The 26,655-nt window shown below is 38.9% G+C and overlaps 1 protein-coding gene across 2 annotated transcripts in view; it reads left to right on the top strand.

Annotated features, from left to right (window-relative positions):
• The first annotated feature begins 8,691 nt into the window (after positions 1 to 8,691).
• Positions 8,692 to 26,655, top strand: part of LOC134803697 (mitogen-activated protein kinase-binding protein 1) — a 140,847-nt gene continuing 122,883 nt past the window's right edge. Inside the window, exon 1 of one of the 2 annotated variants that reach the window (XM_063776490.1) lies at positions 8,692 to 8,829. In XM_063776490.1, coding sequence (XP_063632560.1) covers positions 8,719 to 8,829 — 111 coding nt within the window. In that variant the 5' untranslated portion in view covers positions 8,692 to 8,718. The remainder of the gene's footprint in view (positions 8,830 to 26,655) is intronic. The other variant, XM_063776489.1, reaches the window with a different exon arrangement.

The following is a 26,655-nucleotide window of genomic DNA, read 5'->3' on the forward strand; positions in this document are numbered from 1 at the left end:
GACCCCAACTACACAGTAGGTCGCGGGTTAATATGTCCATGGCCCACAATATATCCTAAATTTATTATTTAACTTAAGTATGTTTTAGACAAAGAAGACACGAGACACGCCCGCCCGACATCCGACACAATACTAACTCTAACCAAATGAACGTAGCAAGTAGCTGTGTTGGTATTACAAAACTCGTTTAGTGATTGGTACAACAATGAACATAAACACAACAAGTCTATCTACTAAATACCAGTAAACTTTGTAATGTCGCTATAGTAACAACTGAATTGTTATTTTAAATGGGGTAATGTTATTACCGCGAACTCGTTTTTTAGATATTACAAAACTATGTAAGTGAGACATTTACTAAAATCATAACTTGAAATCACAGATGCTTTTTCCAAAAATCACAAACTTTACTAGTAAAAATCGGAGAATTTTAGTAGTAATAAAAATGGATTGTAACAAATACTGAACTTTGTTTAATGCTCCATTTACTAAAGTCTGTTTGCTGAAATTACATTTAGTATTACTGAGCTGTTTGTAGAAATAAATAAATTTTACAGAAATAGTGAAACTTCCATGATTACTACTAAAACTTCATTTTTTCCCCCAGTACAGAACTGTTTATTAATTCCTGGTGGTGATTTTTCTCTCAGTGCACCCCACCCCGAATGGGATTAATTCACCCGCGGCGGCAGATTAAGGGGGGGAATTCGATACATAGGGAAACATTAATTTTGTGTTGGCCCACTTAGCCCCCTCATAAGCCAAAATATATTTATTTATACACACCGCATATTAGACATTGAAACGAAGTCCATACCTACTTACCACCGTGTGTGGTAACACTCAAAAGTAAATTTATTTTCGATTTTGAACGCAGGCATGCAATTTACCTACAATTCATCCAATTGATATGTTCGAAATTGAACATAGAAAGTATTGAACCGTAAGGTTAGGTTATATAAAGTTCGCCAATATGCTGTCGTGACCAAATTATGTAAGTAGTCACGATTGGTAAAACAAGGCCCTGTTCTGCTTGAGGCGGATATGCTATTACTTTCATACAATAACCCTTTGTGAAAGATTCAGCCAGTGGGGAGACACTTCGGGCATACTCGGCTCCGTTCGGCTCAGCATTGCTCCGAGCAGTTATTAGGGTTAGCACCACTTGACGTCTTTTTGCGTGCACGACCACAGATAAGATAATGGCTTGAATTTTGACAACCCTAAATAGTCCAAAGGGATAGTGCCATAAGTTAGAAGGGGATATAATTCGATCCTGAATTGCTGACAAACTTCGGTTTTGTAGGAAGTGTCCTTTCTGTACGGTAGTACTATTACTTATTTTGTGATTCAGCAGACTATAGTAGCCTTACAACAAGTTGATACAAGAAGTTTACGTTAGCGAATGCGTAAACTCGATGGCAGTCCATCTAGCTCCCACTGATGCGGTTAGACAGAAAGGGGATATTTGCAGTCGATAACGCTAACGGCAAATGGTAACTCGTGGTAGCCGTCTCATTTTGTATGGGATTTTGAAGAGCGCGCCGCGCGCGTTTTGGAAACTCAAAATCCCATACAACATGAGACTTAACGTAAACGCGTACGTCACGACACGCTATCGAATGAAATTTACACGAGTGGTACCTAGGGGTACCTACTGCTTGATAAAAAACCGGGCAAGTGCGAGTCGGACTCGCGCACGAAGGGTTCCGTACCATAATGAAAAAAAAAACGGAAAAAAATACAAAAAAAAAGGTCACCCATCCAAGTACTGACCACGCCCGACGTTGCTTAACTTTGGTCAAAAATCACGTTTGTTGTATGGGAGCCCCATTTAAATATTTATTTTATTCTGTTTTTAGTATTTGTTGTTATAGCGGCAACAGAAATACATCATCTGTGAAAATTTCAACTGTCTAGCTATCACGGTTCGTGAGATACAGCCTGGTGACAGACAGACGGACGGACGGACAGCGAAGTCTTAGTAATAGGGTCCCGTTTTACCTTTTGGGTACGGAACCCTAAAAATAGTCTTCGTTAATTGATGAGAGTGAAAATAAACTTTACTTGAAGGCATGTAGGTTGATCTGACATTGCCACTGACTATTATAGGCGAGGCGCGAGTTCGCCGTTGGCGTTCGTCAATGACTAGCTAGATGATTGTTTTAAATATTATACATATATATCTTAATTTATCACTTACATCATTAATGTCAATTTAGCCTCATGCTAGAAGTTTATATTTGAACAAAATAATTTTTATTCGGATGTTTGTTGCCGTTATATCACGTTACAAATGCATTTCCGTTATTAAATTATCATTTAATTGCATAAAATAATAAATAAAAAGTATTAAAATTTGCCCGCGAAAAGCTAGTGAGCGAAACGCAACGCCATTAGTCGAAACATCACGTGACGTCACTCGTTTCAACAAAATTGATTATGTTCTGTTTTTAGTATTTGTCGTTACAGAAATACATCATGTGTGAAAATTTCAACGGCCTAGCTTGATAGCTATAACTGTGAGTGATCAGTTCATGAGATACAGCCTGGTAACAGACAGACAGACGGACGGACGGACAGCGGAGTCTTAGTAATAGGGTCTCGTTTTTAGGGTTCCGTATCCAAAGGGTAAAACGGGACCCTATTACTCCGCTGTCCGTCCGTCCGTCTGTCACCAGGCTGTATCTCACGAACCGTGATAGCTAGACAGTTGAAATTTACACAGATGATGTATTTCTGTTGCCGCTATAACAACAAATACTAAAAACAGAATAAAACAAAGATTTAAGTGGGACTCCCATACAACAAACGTGATTTTTTACCGGAGTTAAGCAACGTCGGGCGGGGTCAGTACTTGGATGGTACGGAACCCTTCGTGCGCGAGTCCGACTCGCACTTGCCCGGTTTTTACCCTTTGTGTATTGAACCCTAAAAATGTATACAGGGGTGCTAAGCTAATAGTATTTCTGACTGTACATGTAGGCACAGTCGCCATCAGATATATCGGAGCGGCCAAGGTGTTCACAATATCTGAACACGCACTCTAACGCCCTGACAATAGGGGCGTGTTCAGATATTTGTGAGCGCCTTGGCCGCTCAGATATATCTGATGGCGACTGTACCTACCTATATTGGCTTCCGGCGAATATAAAAAAAAACTCTTTCAAAGCTAGTTAAAAAACCGGACAAGTGCGAGTCGGACTCGCGCACGAAGGGTTCCGTACCATAATGAAAAAAAAAACGGAAAAAAATACAAAAAAAAAGGTCACCCATCCAAGTACTGACCACGCCCGACGTTGCTTAACTTTGGTCAAAAATCACGTTTGTTTTATGGGAGCCCCATTTAAATCTTTATTTTATTCTGTTTTTAGTATTTGTTGTTATAGCGGCAACATAAATACATCATCTGTGAAAATTTCAACTGTCTAGCTATCACGGTTCGTGAGATACAGCCTGGTGACAGACGGACGGACGGACGGACAGCGGAGTCTTAGTAATAGGGTCCCGTTTTTACCCTTTGGGTACGGAACCCTAAAAATCAACCCATCCTTATTTACACGGGTTGAACCTCCCATTGTACCCCGCTATTATTCTACAATGAAAAATGGTTTCCCAAAACGTATAGCAAGCGAAATTCGCGAACAAAGCCACTCTATCAAAATGTTTTGCCTTAATGTCAATAAAGCGAATTTGCGGAGAAAATGGCTTCTTTGTACAGTTTTGTCGAATAAGCTGGTCTTATTGGTTGCTTGAAGGCGACTTGTGTTCAGAACATTCATTCATTCTTTTTAGGGTTCCGTACCCAAAGGGTAAAACGGGACCCTATTACTAAGACTTCGCTGTCCGTCCGTCCGTCCGTCCGTCCGTCCGTCCGTCTGTCACCAGGCTGTATCTCACGAACCGTGATAGCTAGACAGTTGAAATTTTCACAGATGATGTATTTCTGTTGCCGCTATAACAACAAATACTAAAAACAGAATAAAATAAAGATTTAAATGGGGCTCCCATACAACAAACGTGATTTTTGACCTAAGTTAAGCAACGTCGGGAGTGGTCAGTACTTGGATGGGTGACCGTTTTTTTTTTTTGCTTTTTTTTCGTTTTTTTTTTCATTATGGTACGGAACCCTTCGTGCGCGAGTCCGACTCGCACTTGCCCGGTTTTTAAAATTATGGCTTCAGTTCAGTGGGACTATTTCGCCAGTATCAAGGTATTAGGAAGCACGGAAATCAAGGAACCTTTGGTTCAGGACTGCCCATGACTAGTCGTTGTGAATATCCTAGTCCTTGAGGAAGGCCAGCACTAGAATTCCTTTGGCTGATAATGATGAATAGAATAGAATAGAATAAATGTTTATTGTAACTGTGCATGCACATACAAAGGTGGTGATTTACAAAGTAATAAGCAAAAAGAATAGATAGTATAGAGGGGTCCTGTCATTGTCAATTTTGTAGTCACGGTACATTTACTGCCATCTATCGACACACGATTAAAACTTAAAATAAAATTGAAAATGTATAAAATAATCAAAATATGTTTAGGGATAAATGATTCTTAATTTTTATTGTTCCATACTGACCCATGTTCTTTCACTGATATGTGTTAAAATTGTTAAATACCAAACGGTGTCGCTAACGCCATCTAGCCGAGAATAGGCCAAAGGTAATGGCGCCATCTATTCGAGAATGACTTTTCCTTGGCCGTCCGAGGCACGTTTTTTTCTTAGACTTTATTTATCTTATAGTTATATATATCTCTGGTAATAAGTATCAACAGTTGCCTGCTAGGGGGCTGTCCATAAATTACGTCATCGATTTTTGACGATTTTGGACCCCCCCCCCCTATAATCATCCAAAAATCATGCATCAAATGACCCCATTTCCTCCTACTTCATGCTACCGTCATCCGATGTCCAGACCCCCCCCCCCTAATTTGAAATGACGTAATTTATGAATAGCCCCTAGGGCGTACGGTCGCCATCAGATATATCGGAGCGGCCAAGGTGTTCACAATATCTGAACACGCGCTCTAACGCCCTGACAATAGAGGCGTGTTCCAATATTTGTGAGCACCTTGGCCGCTCCGATATATCTGATGGCGACTGTACATTCGTACAATTATGGTAGGCAATCTACCTATCTTAAAACTTAGCTTATAATACTAACATTGTTATCTGATCATGATGATTAACTAAGGTACATAGTTAGCAGGCCGAAGCTTGCGAGTTCCGCCAAGTAACGAGTCAGGCAATCCATTTCCGCTAAGGCAAACAATGCCAAGTACTCTCGTGTGTCACCGTTTGTGTGTAAACTAGTAGCATATGTTGCATAAGTAACATAAGTTGCGTAGCGTAGGCCAGCATTTACATACAGACAAATGTATGGCGAAACCACGCCCACTGGGGAAAGTTAAAGGGGTTTTCTAGACTAGTGTGGTATCCCTTTAGGTTTCGAGCGTTTCTAAGGGGTTACTGTTGGAGATTATACCTCTCGCGTCGAATGACCTATGTCAGGTCATTTTACAAGCTTTTATTGAACTTGCAATGTACCTACGGGCACAGAATAAATAATAGTACTAGGTACAGAAGACTCACTCTCTACAAAGCGCGTCTGTTACGATCAGGACAGATATGGCCGCTAGGTGGCGACAGCGCCACGCGCGGCTTATGGCTAGCCAGTAGCCATCAAAATTGGTGTGGAACGGACGTACTTTTAGCTACCTGTAGCAAAGCGACGAAATCGCGGAGTGAGCCACGCCTGCTACGGGTCAAATCTTTCAAGTTATATTTGACCCACTTCCAAACTTCCAATGAAGCTGAAAATTTGCATAAAGATAAAAAAATAGTTTATACAAGTAGGCATATTACAATGCGCTTATGAACGTCAAATAAAACTATACCGGCTCCAACCGTACACCTCTGCCTCGAGAAGATTTAAATCCCCCCTCAATTGGAGGAGGGTATCCCAATACGGGACCGGCAACAAACTCGGCGGGACATATCTTTTCAAAACATTATTACATCTTATAATTAACATGCATTACGAGTAAATAAAAAAAATACAATTTAAATTACTATAGAATCCATGCAATTAAGTATACTCAGTAAGTATATAACTTTATATAAATATGATTTAAAAAAAACATATACATACATGAAATCATACAAGCATGAAATCATATAAGCATATATACATTAAGTCACAGTAAGTCGGGTGACAATGCAATATTATGGTACCATCGAGCTTGTCTGGAAGAGACCGCGTTTTAGCGATAAGACCGCCTGTTGTTTACCTCTACTTCTGTTGCTGTTTTCTTTCTGTATTGTTTTTAGGGTTCCGTACCCAAAGGGTAAAAACGGGACCCTTATTACTAAGACTCCGCTATCTGTCCGTCTGTCTGTCTGTCATCAGGCTGTATCTCAGGAACCGTGATAGCTAGACAGTTAAAATTTACACAGATGATGCATTTCTGTCGCCGCTATAACAACAAATACTAAAAACAAAATAAAATAAATATTTAAGTGGGGCTCCCATACAACAAACGTGATTTTTTTGCCGTTTTTTGCAGAATGATAGGTATGGAACCTTTCGTGCGCGTTTTTTTTATTGATGTGTGCAATAAAAAGTATTTGTATTGTATATTATTCTTCGCTTCTATGCACGGTGCACGCTATGCACGTGTGGGGCTATCTATTTAAGTATTTTAAGTATACTTTAAAAACTTGTTTGTGTTTACCACTTACCCTAATGAATGTTTTTAAGAGCACATAAAAGGGTTAAAGATAGAGATAGCCAAAGTGGTTTAGTTAAAACAAGTCCCGTGGTATAACCACCAAGTTAGCCAAGTTTCAAGAATCTAACAGCAAAACTAACTGAATATCGATCTTATGTCGTTGTCAATAAGGTCTACGAAACACCAAGTTTCAAGAATCTACTAACAACAAAACTAACTGAACATCGACCTTATATCGTTGTCAATAAGGTCTACAAATGATCAGTTTGCTGTCTTGTAGAACGTACACGGAATCGTAAAGCGTAAACTGTCTCAGCTCGTCAGACTGCGACATTAACCAGTTGAAAATACAGTTAAAAGTATAGGACAGTATGTTGACTAATACAGTGTTTCTTAATTTGTACTTAACTGAAAAATGGCACTTAAGAGTTATTTGCAGCAAACTTTAACTGGGGATCATATAATTACATGGTATAATAACAAAAGAATAAGTGACAAAGGCATTTCATAGGGAGGGAGGGAGGGGGGTGGACTATAATCCCAGGCTAAAGTGGGACTGGGCAGGCCATGAGGCCATGACGACGTATGCCACCACAGAGGTGGGCTAAACTAGACACGGAGTGGGTACCACAATGTAAGCGCCGGCATGGTCGGCCTAAGAGGAGATGGCGGGACGACCTGGACGCATTTCTCAGCTGCATCAGCAAATGGACGGATGCTGCAGTTAATCGGGAAGTTTGGATTTCAAGGGGGAGGTCTTTGCCCAGCAGTGGGACACTTTATAGGCAAGAGTGATACAATTAAGCTATTTATAAACTGAAATAGATGTCATATACTAAAGAAAGTGGCGGAGGCCGGAATATTTAATAAAATAGTTTGATTACTCCCAAAGTTGTAAGCTGTTAAGTTTAGTTAATAGTATTGATGTAGGTGTAACCCGTTTAATATATCTGGGTGAAACTACAATCACTATAACATGAACTCACTTTACAATTTCAGTAGGTACTCCAAACTATTCGGGAAATAATTTGCAATAATTGGCACTATGATAGATATGTTGCTTAATCCATTGTGGCGTTTTGATTTCACTGATTTTTCATATACGAGTAGGTACCTAATAAACAGTAGGTACTTCACCTCATATGTGTATCAGATTCACAGGTTTTCGACAGAACTGTCTTTGAAGAGTAATCGTAATCATAATCATTTATTCGTCACAATCCATGGTATTACAGGTGTTTTAAATTTAAATGATCAGGGCCGTCTTAAACTATGCTGGGGCCCTTGGGCACATAAGAATTTGGGGCCCTTTTAGAAACTAAAGAAAGCGAATTAGACAAAAAAATGTCTACTATGATCTTCTATTTATTATGGGTAATCAAATATACTGTTACTGTCTGTCCTTCGGGGCCCCCTGAGGACGGGGTCCCTGGGCACGGGCCCCGTGTGCCCTTATGGTAAAGACGGTACTGAGCATCATGGACCCTACAAGGGCGTGGCAACATATTATACGTACATTGGGATGGTAATAATAATGGCTGTCAATTTGTGTGTCTCTCTGTATGAAGTCGAAGTACTGGTCACTTTACTTTAGTTGCGATATTATTTTAACTACCATAACCCGTTCCATTCAACTCATCTTGTTCTTCATTAATATTAATTGATCATCTCTCTTTTTCGCAGGTATGGCGGCCGAGTGAAACAGCACACCCGCAGTGTTTAAAAAATGTAAACTCGCAGTGTCAAAAGTGTATTTTATTCCGTTCAAAAATGCTCAAATAAATCAGTTCCTCAAATTGAAAATACGTCCGTTTTAAAATATTTTGCAAATTTACAACAGCGCCATCTGTGATTGAGTAGCGAAACAGTTGCAATTGTTATAAGTGCCCCCTGTGTTCGAGTAGCGGAACTATGTGTAGATGAAGCTAGCTTTGTGAAGTGATATGAGCGCCATCTGTGTGTGAGTGTTGGAACTATGCGGTGATGGAGGCGGGGTTTATAAGGGCGAGTGCGGGCGGGGCGCCCCCCGCCTCGAGTGTGGTGCGCGCGCCGGGACTCAAGAGGGGCAAGACTGAGGAGGCGATATCGGACCGGGTAAGTTTTAGCTGTTCGTTTTAGTTCCGGTAGATGGCGTTAGCAAAATAAGATATTTTGCAAAGACAGGTGCCACGGAGATTTGTATTATAGTTTTCCAGTTTTGTAGAACAAAGAGTCGGGTTTCACAAAAGAAAGTCAGTCCTGATGATAATTTAAGAAAGAAATAAAGAAGTTGACGAAGTTGTACAAGTACTTAATATGTACCTAATCTAGGTAACCTATAACGAGTAACCACAGTGTTAAAAGTAACAGTGGCCCGACGGCCTTTGACGTGTACCGAGCTACTAACAACGCGATGACAGCGATGTATGCAGCTCGGGTGCGCGCGAACCCCTCCTCGTCCCCTCGTCGAACAACTGTATAGACTGTGCTATAACTATAACTTAAATGTTTCGTTTATCTTAATGTAAGTTAATTCATGTAATAAAATAATTAAATAATTAAGCGCTATATTGTATTGTCAAACACCTACCCTGATTTTTTTAAATTTAAAGGTAAGGAACCTAAGCTAACTGTATGTACCTACAGTCGCCATCAAATATATCAGAGCGGCCAAGGTGCTCAAAAATATCTGAACACGCACTCTAACGCCCTGACCCTGACAATAGAGGCGTGTTCAGTTATTTGTGAGCACCTTGGCGCTCCGATATATTATATCAGACGGAGACTGTACAAGGCCACACGTTCATCCTTAAAGTGTGTAAAACGGTCAAATTGAATACGAAAAGCTTATATAACTTGATGAATTCTTATATCTTAACATCTTAAGTAAGCGAATCAAAGCTGAAGCAGGCGTGGCTCACTCCGCGATTTCGTCGCTTTGCTACAGGTAGCTAAAAGTACACCAATTTTGGTGGCTAGCCATAAGCCGCGCGTGGCGCTGTCGCCACCTAGCGGCTATATATATATGTCCTGATCGTAACAGACGCGTTTTGTTAGAGAGTGAGTCTTCTGTGCTGTTTCCGCTATTCACCGCTAGATGGCGCTAATGATTAAACCTTTAAATGTGCTGCATAAAGAAAGCGTAATAATAGTATACTAATCCCAATTTTTAGGGTTCCGTACCTCAAAAGGAAAAAACGGAACCCTTATAGGATCACTCGTGCGTCTGTCTGTCTGTCTGTCTGTCTGTCTGTCTGTCTGTCCGTCTGTCACAGCCGATTTTCTCCGGAACTACTGGACCAATCATGTTTAAATTTGGTACACATATGTAAGTTTGTGACCCAAATACGGACATGTAACGTAAACAAATGAATTTTAAACATGGGGGCCACTTTTGGGGGGTAAATGAAAAAATGAAAAAAATTAATTTTTCAAACTATATCATGTTACATATCAAATGAAAGAGCTTATTGTAAGGATCTCAAATATATTTTTTTTATAATTTTAGAATAAACAGTTTAGAAGTTATTCAAGACAATAGGCAAAAAATTACCATTCCCCCCCCCCTTATCTCCGAAACTACTAAGTCTTAAATTTAAAAAAAAATACATAAAATAGGTCTATACCTATAGATGACAGGAAAACCTATTAGAAATGTACAGTCAAGCGTGAGTTGGACTTAATTACAGTTTTTGATCCGACCCCTACGGATTTTTTAAAGAGATTTCACTCACGTTTCACATAAAAAATACATTGTTAACAGTGCCGGATTACTTAGAGTAGTAGTTTTCTTAGAGTAATTGGTGATAATTTTCTGATAAGATAATCATTTTAAATATTTAACGGTCTTACCTACTTACGAGTAATTGTAAGTTCAAATTAAAAATAATGTTTAAAAAAATATGTTAAATTGAGAGTCGACTTTAATGGTTGATTTAATAAACACTTTGTAACCAATAAGCAAAACAAGCACGTGCTTACGGCACCACGTTCAGGGACGGCACCAAAATGCCAGGTTGAAAAAGGTGAACAAATTTTAAAATTAGGGACAGACACATCGTTTTTACCACACGATTTTTTTAACTGTCCAAAAGCTAATTTGCAAAAATAATGGCGCGTAATTCTTTGGGAAACAATCGGTAGCAGTAGAAGAGTCGTGATTACATGCATAGATTCGATTTCAACCCACTCTTTTGCGGTTCGGCGTTAGGTCTTATGCGAGGCCTTCTGCCTTACGGCAAAGTTGATCTTCTGCCTTCATTACACTTGGGCGTGGATCCAAATCCAAGCTTTCCTCTTTCGCAGCTGGGCCTACTGCCTTTCTCACACTTCGCCAATTCAATTCCAAGCTTTCTGCTTTCTTGCATATTTTATGCATGAAAACAACCTCGCTGAGACCCTTAAATATCGAGCCCTATGCGAAGCTAGGCTGATAGAAAACTGTCCCATCCCTTCTCTGTATGAAATCCTGGATTCGCGCCTGGTTGGGACTAAAACTAAAATTGCGTTTTTATATCGAAAAATTACTAAAACAACTAAAATTGCGTTTTCAATTACTTTATAAGGTATGATAAAGGTGACATTCGGGTGGCGACTGCAGCAACATTACTCTGTTGCAACGTTACTGCTGCAGTACTGTCAACTTCCGTGATAAAATGATGTGACTGATTTCCATACTAAAAGTAAAAATGTACAACTGTCTATCATATTGCGTTTTTATATCGAAAAATTTCCGCGCTCGCTTCGCTCGCGTTTCTATTATTTTCTACGCTATGATAAAGGTGACATTCGGGTGGCGACTGCAACAGCATTAGGTACTCTGTTGCAACATTACTGCTGCGGCACTGTCAATTTTTTTAGCATTAGAAAGAACTAGGGCTCCCGGTATCCGTGTTACACGCCGAAACGAATACCCGTGTTCTTAAGACCGGCGGTGCTAAGAACACGGTTTACACGGAACCGCCAGGATCCGGATACGTATCCAAGAACCGTTCCCAAGAAACGTTTCTTAGATACGTATCTCCGTTTACACGGGTACTTAGACCGGCCCGAACGGATCCGAAACAGTTTGAGCCAATCAATGCTCTAGCTCTGGGTATGCAAGGTCTAGTATTGAATGATGACTTCAGATGAACTCGTTTAGCGTACGAATTTTTTTTTAAATTATTTATAACAGTTTTAACACATGTGTTAATATAACATATTTAACCAACTATACAATACAAGGTAATTTTTGGACCGTTAGCCATATTGTGCGAGGTGATTAGGTGGGCCATACTGAACAACTTTTTGTATGGGACCAACTCCGAAATCACAAAATTTTTTTTGGCCGTTTCATACATTTTGGTCGAGTGGATGTCGATGTCGACGTTTTCTATGGGAAGGCCAAATTTTTTTTGGGATTTCGAGGTTGGTCCCATAGAAAAAGTTGTTCAGTATGACCTACCTAATCACCTCGCACAATATGGCTAACGGTCCAAAAATTACTCTGTATATGAATGGAAGTAGGTGTCCCTATTCTATATAGTCTACTATTTTTAATTTTGAACTAACTCGTCCCTAGTTTAGAACCTTAAGTAGGGTTCCGTACCCAAAGGGTAAAACGGGACCCTATTACTAAGACTCCGCTGTCCGTCCGTCCGTCCGTCCGCCCGTCCGTCCGTCCGTCCGTCCGTCCGTCCCTCCGTCCGTCTGTCACCAGGCTGTATCTCGTGATCTGTGATAGTTAGACAGCTGAAATTTTCACAGATGATGTATTTCCGTTGCCGCTATAACAACAAATACTAAAAACAATAAAATAAAGACTTAAGTGGGGCTCCCATACAACAAACGTGATTTTTGACCGAAGTTAAGCAACGTCGGGCGGGGTCAGTACTTGGATGGGTGACCGTTTTTATAGATAATGGTACGGAACCCTTCGTGTGCGAGTCCGACTCGCACTTGGCCAATTTTTTTTTTAAATAGCGCGACAGATAATAATTAAGCTAGTTTAAGCATGAGCTTAAGAGCTTAGAAGTTTTAGCATGAGCTAATTTAAAAAGCTGAAACGTTTTCGCGCCGCGCTCTTATAATTTATTATAACAGCTGACTGTACAAACAGGGCCACACACGTCTAGCGTCCTTAAAGCGTGTAAACACGTCCAAATTGAATCCGAAGCTATATAACGTGGAGAGTAGAGATGGGCCCAATATGGACTTTGCCGAATACGATTATTCGGCCGAATATTCGGTTCAGATCACACCGAACACGAATATACGGTTGGGCTAAAACGCTGAAAACAAGTTCATACAGGTCTGCGATCTGCACTCCTCGTGTTTTTGACCCTTCCCCTCTGGATTGGCCGGGAATGTTTAAGAAAAGAAACGGAACTGTTTCATGCCTGACCGCGAAGTGCACCTGCGCCAGCTAGCGGACGCCTTTAAAAAAAAAATCGGGCAAGTGCGAGTCGGGCTCGCGCACGAAGGGTTCCGTACCATATAAAAAAAAAACAAAAAAAAAAGCAAAAAAAACGGTCACCCATCCAAGTACTGACCACTCCCGACGTTGCTTAACTTTGGTCAAAAATCACGTTTGTTGTATGGGAGCCCCATTTAAATCTTTATTTTATTCTGTTTTTAGTATTTGTTGTTATAGCGGCAACAGAAATACATCATCTGTGAAAATTTCAACTGTCTAGCTATCACGGTTCGTGAGATACAGCCTGGTGACAGACGGACGGACGGACGGACGGACGGACGGACGGACGGACGGACGGACGGACGGACGGACGGACAGCGAAGTCTTAGTAATAGGGTCCCGTTTTACCCTTTGGGCACGGAACCCTAAAAAAGAATATGGTTGTCTGTAAAGTCGGTTTCCGGACGATAATTTTGCGTGATATAACTACTCGTAACGTAATAAGAAAACATTTGGCATTATCACTGAATTATCATTATTTTGTATAATTCATCATCATCATTGTATTTTCATAATTTATCATTGTTTTGTTTGAGTTAATTGAATGTAATTAACGTTACCATGGAGATCTGTCCACAACGTGACACTTTTTTGTGCATGCCACCGGTGTTCATCGATTTATAAGACGTTATCACGTCAAAAGAATTTGTTTATTCGGTAAATATTCGGCAGTTCGAACCGAACTCTTCGGCCGAATACGAAGATGGAAAAATACGCCGAATACCGAATAATAACCGAATATTCGGCCCATCTCTAGTGGAGAGTGCTTAAGGCAAAGCGAGTGTCGCCCGAGACGTAGAAGGGCCCTTTGGAAATTCTACAGAAGCGAGAATTATATTATAAACATGAGTGTTTAAAGTTATATAAGTTGTAGGATTTGTAGGTCACAATCTTAAAGGGGCCCACTGATTAACAGTCCGCCGGACGGTATCGGCCTGTCAGTTAGAACATAATTTTGACAGTTCCGAACAACTGACAGGCCGATGCCGTCCGGCGGACTGTTAATCAGGGGGCCCCTTAAAGATTTAGTCTCATTTTCTACAACACAAAGGGCTGGAAGCTAGCGCTTCTGAGTAATAAGAGTATCTGTTGTCTACTGAGATGTAGGATACAATACAATACATACAATACTGTATATTCTTTTAATCACACTTACTCGTAAAAGGCGTTATTAAACGTAGGCGATGCGGACCGTAAATTCTAAATTTCGACCTAGGGCTGTAATGTAATGTGCCTACAGCCTACGAAATTAGGCAGTAGTTTCATTTATTTCCCTTTTTCCTCACGTGATCAAAAACATTGTGTGTTTACAAACCAGATGGCCCATTATGGCTTATAACTGCCAAAAATGGTTATTTTACATAAAACCAGGTCTTAAAGAGTGCACCCAGGACTCCCAGGAGAAGCGAGTGACAGGAAAAGTTGATTCACCCATCTGTCTGGCAGACGTACCTGCAATAATATGTTACACAACGAAGGCCGCAAAAATATCTGACACGATCTTTGTAGAGCCATAAGAGCGTGTCAGATATTTTTGCCGCCTTCGTTGTGTAACATATTATTGCAGGTGACTGTACTGTATAGATGTTAACCTTAGCTTATAGCCCATAGATTATAATACCGTAAAGTTAAACGATATACCATATGAACATTTCAAAAATTTTGATCACATCTTAGATTTCTATAAAAATTGGTATGCTGGTAAAGTACATGAAGCTGAACAACTTCCACTTTTTTGTTACCAGATTTCTTTACACATTTGGTAACAAAAAAGGAATGTTTCATAGAAACTTTCTGGGACATTTTGGGAAACATGGTGGAAGTTGTTCAGCTTCATGTACTTTACCAGCATACCAATTTTTATAGAAATCTAAAATGTGATCGAAATGTACAAACTTTTTGAGAAATGCTCATATAGCAACTAATCACAACCTAAACTATGAACTTCCTACATCCTCCATACCTCCCCACTATTCAGTCAGTCGCTCCGCGCCATACGCAGCGGTCGCGTCTCACGCATAGTGCAAGTGAATGTGTTTAAAAAGTTATTGTGAAGTGTCTATGGCGTATTGAGTATGTGATTTGCCTGTGTGGAGGTTTTTTGTGACTTGGCTGTATGGATCTTTTTAACTGTGTATGTATTTTTGTTTGACATTTGTCGAGTTGAGTTTGTTGCAAATGTAATGATAGGGTGAGATTAGTGTTAATTAGGCTCTTGCCAAAGTCAAACAACAACAAATAACTTGAGTAGGTGCTGTTTTGTTTATATTATAAAAAAGTATAATTTTATGTTTAAATGTCGTAAAAGATTACTTTGTCAAAATGTCCAGGCTGTTATAGCATAGGTGCCTAATTAAAAAAACCGGACAAGTGCGAGTCGGACTCGCCCACCGAGGGTTCCGTACTTTTTAGTATTTGTTGTTATAGGTGCAACAGAAATACATCATCTATCACGGTTCGTGAGATACAGCCTGGTGACAGACGGACGGACGGACGGACAGCGGAGTCTTAGTAATAGAGGGTCCCGTTTTACCCTTTGGTACGGAACCCTAAAAATGTGCAAATAATAATAGTTGAAAGACATACTTATATGTACAGTGGCCATCAGATATATCGGAGCGGCCGACGTGCTCAAAAATATCTGAACACGCACTCTAACGCCTTGACAATAGAGGCGTGTTCAGATATTTGTGAACACCTTGGGCGCTACGATATATTTGACGGCGACTGTACACCAAAACCTGGAAAACTCATTTCTTTCAGACATTGAATCTCACTCAATATTAAGTAACATATATATAGCCAAACATTTTTTCTTTATATTCACACCGGTTCTAAGAGTCCTTAGTATTTTTATAGGCGCATACTTGACTGTCAATTCAATAATATAAAATGTGCTTGAAATGACACGTTTGGGCGTTATAAATGTTATTATATTTTGAACTGACAAGAAGATAGATAACTTGCAATATCCAAGGTTATTGTTTCGTCAATCTTGCGAAGTATCTTGCATGTCAAATGTCAAAACGATCCAGTAGGTTAAACTGACATATTCGCTAGCGTTTGCGCAACTTACTTTTTATACATCACGCTCGCACGAATATGCCAGTACGAGCGAGATGCATAGAAAGTAAGTCACGCACACGCTAGCGAATACATATGTCAGTGTCAGGTCAGTTTCAAACTCGTGGTAAAGCTACTGGTAGAATTTTGTAGGTACAGTCGAGATCAAAAACATCTTGACAAGCCTACGTTCGAAAAATATATTATACCTCCAAGACACTTGAGTGACAATAAGGTCTTGTAAATATATTTTTGGAACTTTGTTTCTGAATTCGACTGTACTTTTGTAACAGCAGACTCTTAACCAAAAACATATTAGGTTACTAAACATACTACTTACGGTACTAAACACACAAAAACTTTAAAGTTAGTTCTATAAAAAATACATTAACTAAGTATAAAAGTTAAGTTGTATATGTAATATATAATATCTGGAAGACCGAGCACGGAAAATATATAAAAACTAAAAATCGCGTTTTCCCAGAGATAAGACCTAGCTAGATCGATTTATTGCCCCCGAAAACCCCCATATAGCAAATTTCATCGAAAATGTTGGAGCCGTTTCCGAGATCCCCGAAATATATATATATATATATATAAATAAATAAACAAGAATTGCTCGTTTAAAGGTATTAGATAGATACATAGATAAAAGTTAGTTGTATATGTATAAAAGACTCAAATGATGTCAGTTTTACAAATTACGCACTTAAATCACAATTTTTTTCCTAACTAAATATAAATACCTAAGTGATCAATGATCAGATACCTCCGTATGTAACCAACCACGTTCTGCCGCAGAATCTTAATGTAACGGAATGTTTTTCGACCTTGGCAAGCCGATGATAAACTTATTAAGTACCGGTTACTTAGTTGATGTGTTTGTGTATGTGTTTGACACGCTTGAATGAACAAATACTTTAGTAACCGAAACTTCTTCCATATTGGTAAATGTATGGCCCATAAGACTGCCCTCATGTATGGGGAAAAATTAGAAGAGAGATAAAACTTAATTAAACAAAAAAAAAATAAGCTGTCCGTTTTAGGACTATGAGCTCTCACCGGAGATCTCTAGTCAGCTTAAAAAATTGCAACTATACGCAGGTGTATAGTCACTCAGCAAAGCTATTAGCTTGGTGCAGTCAGCAGCAGAAGTTACTAAGCGGGCGAGGTGTTCAAAATGATCTTGACGCGACGTTATTGTTAAGTAAAGAGAATAAGCACATGTCAACTGTCAAGGTCATTTTGAACACCTCGCCCGCGTAGCAATTTCTGCTTCTGACTGTACCCCTGCATACACTAATGTATGCATAGGTAGTAAGGTTCGTTTTGCTGACTGTACATAACCCATATACTCATACTCATACCGAAAACCTATCCGAAATACCTAGTCAAATGACGCTTCGATTGGCCAAATTAGGCTGCGTTTCCACCGACGATGAACGAGGATGCGTAGCATGGGATGTGTTTGATCACTTCATTTACCTATGCTCGCTAACTCTAGTTGATAATTTTCTGTTCGTTCTTAACAAACAGATCCACGCATACCTCATACGCATCCTCGCATATCTCTGGTGGAAACGCAGCCTTACTGCCCAATCTTACTCCTTTTGTACTAATTACTTATGTACTTTATGACACATCAGTTAAACAAATAGTAGGTATCCTATGAAATCAAGGTAGCGGTGTCTAGAAAAGGCAGATATCGCTTTCGTAAATATCAAGGCCAATAAAATTCTTGGGATTACGGAGCCGCGTTGACCACATATAGGTCCCTTTATGATGCAAATCGTGGACCTCCGTTTTTAAAGGACGAATAATAAATTGAAGCCCAACCCACGCTTGCTGTTTGTCATATTAAATTGAGCGGATAATGTCATTTTCTCGTTGACGAAGATTTGTCTTACTTTCGGTAATTGACACGCGATATTGCATAATGGTGCATCAGTGAGTACAGTCACAGAATAAATAATAGTACTAGGTACAGAAGACTCACTCTGTAACAAAACGCGTCTGTTACGATCAGCACAGATATGGCTGCTAGGTGGCGACAGCGCCACGCGCGGCTTATGGCTAGCCACCAAAATTGGTGTGGAACGAATGTACTTTTAGCTACCTGTTGCAAAGCGACGAAATCGCGGAGTTAGCCACGCCTGCTACAGTCAAGAAGCAGTGATGCAGTACTCACACGAACCCTCCTCCGAAAAAAATGATATACTTACAGCAGCAGAAGTTGCTAAGCGGGCCAGGTGTTCAAAATGATCGTGACGCGACTTTATTGTTAAGAGAATGAGGTGTCAAGGTAATTTTGAACACCTCGCCCGCTTAGCAACTTCTGCTGCTGACTGTAGGTACTCGCATCTCACAGAGTCGCAGGCCACATGTGTTGAAAAAAAAACCGGACAAGTGTGAGTCGGACTCGTCCACCGAGGGCTCCGTACTTTTTGGTATTTATTTATTGTTATCTATAGCGGCAACAGAAATACATCATCTGTGAAAATTTCAAGTGTCTAGCTATCACGGTTCATGAGATACAGCCTGGTGACGGACAGACAGACGGGCAGAGGAGTCTTAGTAATAGGGTCCTGTTTTTACCCTTTGGGTACAGACAGAACCCTAAAAATCATTGATTTAGGGTGAAGAAAATGGTGCGATTAGAAGTTGTGCATGTAAAACACATGAAATTGAATTAAATTTAGTGCCGAACATAGATAATTTCATAGACAACACATAGTAAAACTCTACAGTGTAATATTTGTATGGAAGTGACACAGATGAAGTCAAACAATAACGTCACATGCTAAATTGTATGAGTGTGAGCAAAGACAATAAAATAATAAAGAATGCCTATAACCTACTCGCATTCGTGACGTCTTCTAGTGAGCTTTTTAAAAGAGTGAAGTAAAATAGAAGTCACGCACGAACACGAACAAATTAAATTTTTCAATGATCAATGCATTATAGTATTTTTCAAACTCAACGGGTAGGGTGACATGTGTCATCTCCATAATATAATTTATAACCTAATGATGGTGGTTAAAAACGCCAAATCTCGCAAAATATTGAAATGACATCTGTCAGCGCACCATCGAGTTAGAAACTACTTACTAAATATTTAATTCAATATTTTTAATTTTTCTTCCAAGCCTATTTGAGTTTCTCACATTTTTAATTACTTAATTTAAAATAATTTACTTTTTATGTGCGCGTCCTGAAATATTAGGCGGCGCGGCGTTAAGCCACTGACCACTGACTAATAGGCCGCCGGACGATATCGGCCTGTCAGTTAGAACAAAAATTTGACAGGTCCGAACAACTGACCGGCCGATATCGTCCGGCGGACTGTTAGTCAGTGGTCGGCTTTAAGCGATGAGCTAATCTGACACCATTTTCAAAATTGATGAGCAACACAATTGAATGGTGAAACTGCAGACTTTATTTATCATCGTCTCTAGCGTGAGATAACATCTAGTTATGGGAGAGTCGTAAAATTTAACACTACTGTAATAAAACGGTAAAGAGGCGTTATATATTACGTTAGGTCACTTGTCAGAGCTATTATTAGATGTAAAAATGTACTTACCGGGTACTAACGTAGTTTTATGGTTTCCAAAAAACTCATTAGTAAAATTACGTTTAGAACTGTCAAAGTTGTGTTATAGCCACTATAGTCAGGTTACGCAAAAATGTGCAATCATTTAGTGTTGGTAGAAATTCGAGTCTTTTGAGTCTCTATTTGAAGAACTTGAGTCGTTTTTACGCGACTCTGCGCTTAAAAAACTTCCCGAGTCTTTTAATTAAGTTCCGAGTCGAGCTTTTATCGAGTCTTTTAAGCGCTCGCTTAAAAGGACTCGAGCCTTCGGATAAATACTTCGAAATTTTTTTGTAGGACCCATAAACGGGGTCCCATAAATTTCGTATGGAGACAATGCGTTTTAGAATACGTATATACATAATTTGAGAGTTCTCTTTAAAGGACTAAAGGCTTTAAGAAAGACTCAGGTCTCAATAATAACTCAAGTTTCGACTTAATGACTAGAGTCTTTTAAACTGAGTCGAGTCTTAAAGTTAAAGCAGACTCGAAGGACCTGAGTCTTAACCGCTAACTATTAGTAAGTAGTCATTAGAGTATTAATGAGATCCATTTATTATATTTTTTGTTTACATTCTCACATATTATTACGCAATGTGTTCCCCGACCTTGGAACGACCTTTCCGACCCACGACCGCGGTTTTTGGTCATCGCCTTTTGTGTCCAATGTAAAGCTTATATGTTAAACTATGTGTTAATTAATTATTTGTCAGTTCAGAGATTTAATTGGTTCATTATAATTCACCTGATATATATAGTGGGTCAAATGTTTTAAGTAGGTAATAACTAATAAGTCTTTTGTCAAAAATTTCATTTCTGTTACAAGCGTTTTATCGCTGACTGTACTTTGCTTTCAACAGAACTGAATAATCATCGAGACAATTCTGACAAACTTAGTCTTAAACACAATTAGGTTGCACTGTTTTATCACAGTTCTTATAGCCACCTTCTGTGTCCAGTCAGTTCGATGTGTCCATCATTAAAATAAGCTCGAATAGCTCGATGTTACCATAGTACTAATAACAGTATAACGCACTAGGTCTTGGGTTATTGATTTACTAGCTTTTGCCCGCGACTTCGTCTGCGTGGAGTTAGTAATTTGGGTAGCTTATTTTTTATCCAATCTGCTTTTTATCGATTCCCGATACAAACTTCCACCCCCCTTTTCACTCCCTTAAAGGGTGATTTCTGTGATAAAAACTACCCTATGTCCTTCCTCGGGACTCTAACTATCTCCATACCAAATTCCAACTAAATCGGTTCAGCGGTTTAAGCGTGAAGAGGTATCTTACAGACAGACACACTTTCGCATTTATAATATAAGTATGGATTTCGAACTGGATATACGACGATGCCGAGACCGACGCTTCCGTGTATAGTCTAATAAAACATGGTCTTCTCTTCCCAGAGTGACACAAGCCTACGTCACAATAACATTGCCACTTTGTATAGCGCTATTGCATACTAATAGCGCTGTCGCATGATGACGTAGGCTTGTGTCAGTCACGTGGTCGGAAGAGAGTACCAGGCGGAGTATATTATTATACCATGCTTCCGTGTTTTCCGCGGGAAGCCATCTTCGTGACAGATTCGTCCGATGACAGCCGCGCTGTCAGTTAGGGCACGTTCAGAATCCCGCTAACAGTACATAGGACCAGGGACCGGCTCGCTATCCCTTACAGAGGGTTTTGCCAGACGAAACCCTTTCATTTTGCTTTTAAAGCCCTTATATAAAGCTAACCCATTTGAGTAATCGGTAGCCCAATACCCTTAATACCCTTATCATCCGCTTACCAACACCTTGCATATCGCTTATAAGGGTTAGCCTTATAAAGGGCTTCCTTTTAGCATATAAGCGTGCTAATTTTAAATCTTCTGCCTTGTTCATAAAGCACACATTACTTCGAATCCGAGCGATCGCCCATAGGACGGCCTCCTAACCTTGTCGGTAGTGACTCTGCCTACGAAGCAGGAGGTCCCAGGTTTAAATCCTGATTCCTCGGAAGGCATTGAAATCGGTCAGAAAAAATTGAAACCGGTGTTCAAGTAATCAGTGAATGTACATAAAACAATCCTACGAATTCATAATCTCCTTTTTTGAAGTCGGTTAAAAAGCAAACTCGTAAATCTGCCTTCCGTACAGTCAGCAGCATAAGTTGCTATAAGCGGGCCAGGTGTTCAAAATGATCTTGACGCGACTTTATTGTTAAGAGAATAAGAGCGTGTCAAGGTAATTTTGAACACCTCGCCCGCTTAGCAACTTCTGCTGCTGACTGTACTCGCCACAGCTACGTTTCCTATACAGCTTCCTGCAACCATTGTAAGGCAAGACCGCGCTCGGCATGTCGCTTAGCTAACTGAGCGCGTAAATCTTAATGTTATCCAAGGATTTCTAACGCTTTGTGCGTTTTGTTGATAGGCAAGACCAAAGATATATAGGTATGTTACACTTATAACCAGGTTTGTCAAGCATGCTTGTGATGCTTGTTTGATCGTCCGCAGCACTCTTATTTCTTGCAAAGTCGTTGCAAGATCATCGCGTGACATAGTCTATTATTTTATAGCCTAGCGACCCGCCCCGGCTTCGCACGGGTTACATAAAACCTTAACAGATTATACACCTAAACCTTCCTCAAGAATCACTCTATTGATAGGTGAAAACCGCATAAAGATCCGTTTAGTAGTTCTTGAGTTTATCGCGAACATACATACACATAGACAGACGCGGCGGGGGGACTTTGTTTTATAAGGTGTTAGTGACAATAGTTTTATCCTAGGCAGTGGGCAGTCAACTGCGCAGCATGTAGCATACGTACTATTAATTTAAAGTGATGTCATGCATTAAACACTACAAACAAGATAGCTTAGGCACACTGAGAAAAGATAATAGGTTTAATAGGGGGTATTACTGCAATGTTCTGCCGCCAGAGTGCAGCACTAGCGCCTCTAGTAAACCAATAAGGCGGGATTCCACCAGTGTGCGGCACTGTGCGGCACAAGCATATTCAGTATAAAAATGCTTGTGCCGCACAGTGCCGCACACTGGTGGAATCCCGCCTATAGAGTAACTTATACATACTGTGCCTAACTGTTTTTTGACAAGTTTTCACAGACAATAAAATATGACATTGATGCATCAAGGCAGTTTGTTAACAAGGGCGTACCGGGAAGCGCGAAAATCGAAAATTAGTTATCTGCCTCTTTATCGCTCGAATATGCAAGAGTGATAGAGAGGTTAGATAACGAAATTTCGATTTTCTCGTTTCGCGGTAGACCCCCAGATTGTGATGGATTGTGGTGGTGACGCCCCCTACGTAGAGTTTAGCGTAATATTCCCTATTGTATCGTTATAAGATATATACTTTATTACAATGAGATAAGACCTAGGTTTGCTCTAATAAATATGTCTGTGTACGTTGACCTCAAATGTTACTGTAATATTTTGGTATATCTGTGTCAATACATATTAGATATCTTTATTTTTTAATACATACACTGACTTGGTCCTGCCGTTTCCGGTGCAAAGGCGCCCATAATGCTTGCGACATTTCCACGCTGGACAACTATGGACAGCTTATGCACCAGGAAAAATAGAAGATCTTTAATTTAGGTACCTACTTCAATTTTCAATACTTTGGAGAGATGAAACAACGAAAATATTCTCCTATTGTTTGTATTTCACATTCAGTTTTGTAATTCATATGCAATCTTAAAAATCCTAACAAAATGGTGTTACCAACACAACGAATAAAGTATGTATTTTAAAACATAATTTCTTAATTGCTTGCCTGAAATAAAATGAATATTTATTTATTTTATTAATACACTAGCTACCCGCCCCGGCTTCGCACGGGTTAACAAATTATACTTACACCTAAACCTTCCTCGAGAAGCACTCTATTGATAGGCGAAAACCGCATGAAAATCCGTTCAGTCGTTTTTGAGTTTATCGCGAACACAACAAACAGCCAGACACACGCGAACAGACAGACGCTGCGGGGAAGTTTGTTTAAGGTGTAGCTGTAAGCTTAACACCTAGCTTTTGTTTTTTATACGAATTTAAACTTAAACACAAAACAAACGAAGATGTTATTCAATTTAAAAAAAACGAAACACGCAACTTATCGCTTATCGCTTACGTTATTTAATTTGCAAAACACTCCATGCATCGAAGCTTTACTAATCAATCAATTTACATAAATTAAAACCCTATCCCATTAACATAAAGTCCATTCTTGTTTAGCAAGCACCACAGGTGAGCCAGTTAGCTCGAACAATGCGAAGAATGTCATTCTAAATTCAAAATTGTTCGGAACTAGTAGTACAAATATTTCACGACCCTGAATCAGAAACTTCCAAAGAATTTAAAGCTTAACACCGAAGCATAAGATTGAAATTTCAATGAGCTTTGCCGTTAAAGATATTTCAACATTATCGTAGGACAGGTTTGCTATGTGCATAGATAAGACGACCTTCTGCAATAACTACTAAGCTTGTACTTTCTACTCTATTCTAATGCAATAAGGTATAAATTTGAATGAAATTAGGTAAGTTGGTTAAACTGTGACACAGGTCATGGGTATACATCTTCGGGTAGACAAAGAGCGTATCTTCTATAGTTATTCATGTGAGTTAAGGTCTTTTGTAGTTGGGTTGGTTGTAGTTTGCCCACAGTTATCGCTGGAGGGTTTATCTAAACTGTGGCCCACGTAAAGAGAGGTGGCTGAATACGATAGCAATGAAAATTAATAATTAATACATTCCGACAGGTGCATTATAGTTAATAAAGATATAGGTAGTCGACGCAATAAAAAAAACCGGCCAAGTGCAAGTCGGACTCGCGCACGAAGGGTTCCGTACCATTATGCAAAAAACGGCAAAAAAATCACGTTTGTTGTATGGGTGCCCCACTTCAATATTTATGTTATTCTGTTTTTAGTATTTGTTGTTATAGCGGCAACAGAAATACATCTGTGAAAAGTTCAACTATCACGGTTCATGAGATACAGCCTGGTGACAGACAGACAGACAGACGGACTGTGGAGTCTTAGTAATAGGATCCCGTTTTTACCCTTTGGTTACGAAACCCTAAAAAAAGATTTCTAAAGGAAGTTAGAGAATGATAAACAATGTACCTACTTATTATCGTCGTATGGTTTCTTACTCTTACTGTTTTGTTAAAAAGAATAGGGTTGAGAACTTCACACCAATAGAATAAAATTATCATTAAATTAATTCGTCATGAAATGAAATATACGAATTCAATTATCAATCATTAGAAACAATGTATATTTAGTAAATTTGATAACCGTTTTGGCAGGTTGTGCACCTAAGTTAATTTTAGTTTAATTGTTTAATTTTAGTTTATTATTTTTGTTTTCTAGTCGTACTCGTATTTTTGTGATTATGCAAATGCATGAATCAAAAAATATTATTTCTTAGCCAATTTATTCAATTATGGATACCTTGCGAACCTTTTAATCCACCAACGTACCTCGGGCATTATTTAATTCAATATTAATATTTAATTATTAATTTATACGCCATAACACCTATCGCCCGTAGGCAGAAGCGATTGAGAATTATTCAATGCATATTTTGCATAATTATTGGAATAACTAGTAAAGTGGCTATTATTCAATTTTTTATTCAATCAGTTGTCACAATCGTAATAATAAATTAATAATGAAGGTTAGGTTTTTTTGTAATATGTTCATATTTTTTTTATAGGGTAATTGCGTCAGTTTACCGTCCGGTGTCAGTTTCCGTCCACTTGACGGATTAGCAAATAATACATTTCATTTATAATTTGCTACTTGCGAAATATAATTTTTATGTAGATAGATAAATTGTTTAGGTATTAAGGATTGCAATAAGTGACAATAAGTCCAAAGGCCATAGTCGGTTTTCCATAGTAAGTTGGCCCTTAAGTCAATTTGATTCGGGTTTTTTTTGTGAGTACCTCTTATGGTGAAGGATATTTTTGCTGAGTATCAACATCCTACTAGTGACGGTTTTTGACTTATGATTTTATTAATCTTTTTCTTTAATGTATTGTTTTTCGGGATGTATTCAAGCGATTGGCTTCATTTTTTTTAAATAGTGTTTTTTATTTAAGTATGCATCGATACTCAAAAAACGAATACCAGTTGTCATATAAAAAAAGGAAAAAAAAACAAACAAAAATCAAACTTTTTTTTTACGTCGTGGTGAAGTAGTGACACCTCTAATTTAGTATACAAACTCTTCGATTATGTTTGCGATTTCTTATCAGGTTGTCGTATTTAAGAGTAAAATGCCAATGACGGGTGTGTAATGCTTAATATAATTATAAAAAAACTATCATACATTTGTTATAACGCCACTTGATATATTATTATATGTTATAATGTAATTTTTATTATACGTTTCCTTTATTATATTGTGATTTCATTTTAACTGTCATTGATATAATGCCTAATGTAATATAATTTTCAAATAGTATATATACATAATTTATAATGACATTTGTTATATTATATTTTTGTATAACGTAATACTTCATACAATTTTATCAAGTATAAATACATATGTTGTATAATTTTTTTTGGCATATTTCATTCACTGATAACGTAAAGTTTTACATACTTTTTATAACTAGTACGTAGACCTACTGCTTTTGCTAGCTATTTTATTCTAGTGAGGTTGCAGTTCTAACCTAACCTAACCTGTTTTTAGGGGTTTCGTTCTGCGGGGGCCGCAGTTCAAACCTAACCTAAACCAGTTTTTTTCCTAGAGTATTTTATTCTACGGAGGGTCAAAGTTCTAACCTAACCTAACCCTCCTTTTG

Source organism: Cydia splendana, chromosome 27 (genome assembly GCF_910591565.1).
Source record: "Cydia splendana chromosome 27, ilCydSple1.2, whole genome shotgun sequence".
NCBI classification, from domain to species: Eukaryota; Metazoa; Arthropoda; class Insecta; order Lepidoptera; family Tortricidae; genus Cydia; species Cydia splendana.